General features: G+C 42.2%; 1 protein-coding gene across 1 annotated transcript; it reads left to right on the top strand.

Moving 5' to 3' along the window:
- The first annotated feature begins 906 nt into the window (after positions 1–906).
- Positions 907–1,894, top strand: LOC131415543 (olfactory receptor 8S1-like). The gene is given in 2 exon segments (XM_058557390.1): positions 907–993; positions 995–1,894. Coding segments are annotated over 2 exon segments (987 nt in total).
- The last annotated feature ends 639 nt before the right edge of the window (positions 1,895–2,533 follow it).

The following is a 2,533-nucleotide window of genomic DNA, read 5'->3' as shown; positions in this document are numbered from 1 at the left end:
CTGCACCTCCACCATGGACTCTGCTGAGGTAGGTGGAGGAGGGAACAGGAAAGAGTGTAAGAGCCACCATAGCTTTGGGGGGTTAGAAATCTATTGCATGCAACTTTGTCTTCTGTTACCAGCTTTCTGGTATTATTACCAGCTTTCTAGCCCTTCTCTTTTTTCTGCATCCTGCCTCATGAACTTAGGTGTGTACACTGCCTCTCTGGAAGTCTCCATTCTAGTCAACCTGTTCAGTCCTTCTATCTGTGAGCAGTGGTGTTCTCATCCTCCTTAGCCTCCAGACCCTTTTCAGCTATCAATTCATTCACTTAAGCATGGAATTAACACTTTCTGGGTTCTTTCAGTGGGGAGAACCAGGTAGCAAGCACTTGTTATGATTCTCATTTTCCAGGAAGGAAGCCTCATCCACCTGTCACCTTAGGAAATCACTTTTCCATAAAAGAATTAAATTTGAAGCCCAGATTCATGTGCTATGCCTCCTAGAGTTGTTTTAATTTATCTGTATGAAAAGAATTTAAGAATGAGGGATAAGAGAGAGCAGAGAAGGTACAAGGGGCAGGCAATTGCAGAAGTATGCTAGAATGCATAAGAGGTGATGAAGTTGAACGGAAGCAAGGGCCCAACTGAAGAAGGTGGAATAAATTAACATAGCTTTTAGATCAGAACAAGTATGAGAATCAAAATTTTGCATGATTGGTGAGAGGGGTTCATGACCTGTGAGGTAGAAGAAAAACGCCTGGAGGAGATCAGTGAGCACAGCTTTAAAATCCTGATAATAGGATGCAGACTGAGGAGAGGGGAATGTATAGGGAGAAGATGGGGATGTCTGGGACATTGGCAGGGGGCACAGGAAGGCTCAGTCCACTTCCTTTTCTTATTTCAAAGGAACAAAAGATTCTCTAAATGGCCTTGGGGAACCACAGCACCATCACCGAGTTCATCCTCCTTGGACTTTCTGCTGATCCCAAGATGCAGGCTCCCACAAAGGCTCTTTGTGTTGTTCCTAGTGATTTACCTTCAGACTCTGGTGGGGAACCTGATTATGATGCTGGTGATCAGGATGGATTCTCATCTCCATACACCCATGTACTTCTTCCTGAGTCACCTCTCTTTCCTGGATCTTTGTTTGTCTTCTGCCACAGTGCCCAAGATGCTGGAGAATCTCCTGTCTCAGAGGAAAACCATTTCTGTCAGGGGTTGCCTGGCTCAAGTCTTCTTTGTGTTTGACACTGGGGGCACAGAAGGCTGCCTGCTCTCAGTGATGGCCTATGACCGCTATGTTGCCGTCTGCCACCCTCTGCTCTATGGCCAGAAGATGACCAACAATCTATGTAAAGGGCTAGCATGGGGCTCATGGGGCCTGGGGTTTCTGGATGCATTCATCAATATCCTACTAGCTATGAGCTTGGACTTCTGTGAGGATCTGTCCATCCCCCACTACAGCTGTGAGTTGCCCTCTCTCTTCCCTCTGTCCTGCTCTGACATCTCCATGAATTTTACTGTTCTGCTCTGCTCCAGTCTCCTTCATGCACTTGTAACTTGTGTCCTAATTGTTTTTTCCTATGCTCTCATTGTCTCCACCATCCTGAGTATCAGCTCCTCCTCAGGTAGAAGCAAGACCTTCTTCACCTGCTCCTCCCACCTCACTGTGGCGCTCCTGTTTTATTGTTCAGCTTTCCTTCGTTATTTCACACCAAACTCAAGTTCACCATTGGAGTTGATCTTCTCTGTACAGTACAGTGTGGTCACTCCCTTAGTGAATCCCCTAATTTATAGCTTGAAGAACAATGAGGTGAAAGCAGCTGTGAAAAGGACCTTTACAAAATATCTCCAATATTTCAGGTATCTAACCACAGTCAGAAGACGATGGATAATTAGTCTACTAGAGTGAAATATTCTGGTTTAGTGACAATAAGAGAATTTCCTGATTGTCTCCGACACTGATGGCAGAAAGGAATCTTAGAGATTCATAGAGCTAGCCAGGTGATCAAGAGACCCACATTAAAAATGAAAGAAAGGAATATTTCTTTTCATTGTGAGTAGTAGTCCATTGTATGACTGTTCCAAGGTTTGTTTATCTATTACAAAGTTTAAAACATTTGGGTTGTTTCCAGTCACCAGATATTACAAATGAAACTGCTAAGAACATTCATGTACAGGTTTTTGTGTGAACATAATTTTCAGTTCTTGAGGGTAAATCCAGGAGAGGAATTTCTGTGACATATAATAAGTGTAGGCCTAACTTAATAAAAACAGAATTTCAAAGCTGTTTTCCAGAATGGCTGTACTATTTTACATTCCCACCAGAAAAGCATGAGGGATTCAATTAGTCTGTAACATTGCCTGTATTGGATATTGTATTTTAAAAAAATTTTTTAGCCATTCTAATAAGTGCGTAGTGGTTTTATTTGAAATAAACTATACTCCTAAAAATAAGTGCATGTGAAAACTGGTGAAACAAGAATAAGTTTAATAATTTTTGTATTACTGTCACTTTCCTGGTTTTGATAACTGTACTATTCTATGTAAG

Source organism: Diceros bicornis, chromosome 17 (genome assembly GCF_020826845.1).
Source record: "Diceros bicornis minor isolate mBicDic1 chromosome 17, mDicBic1.mat.cur, whole genome shotgun sequence".
Lineage (NCBI taxonomy): Eukaryota > Metazoa > Chordata > Mammalia > Perissodactyla > Rhinocerotidae > Diceros > Diceros bicornis.
This window is presented reverse-complemented; position numbering and strand designations above follow the sequence as displayed.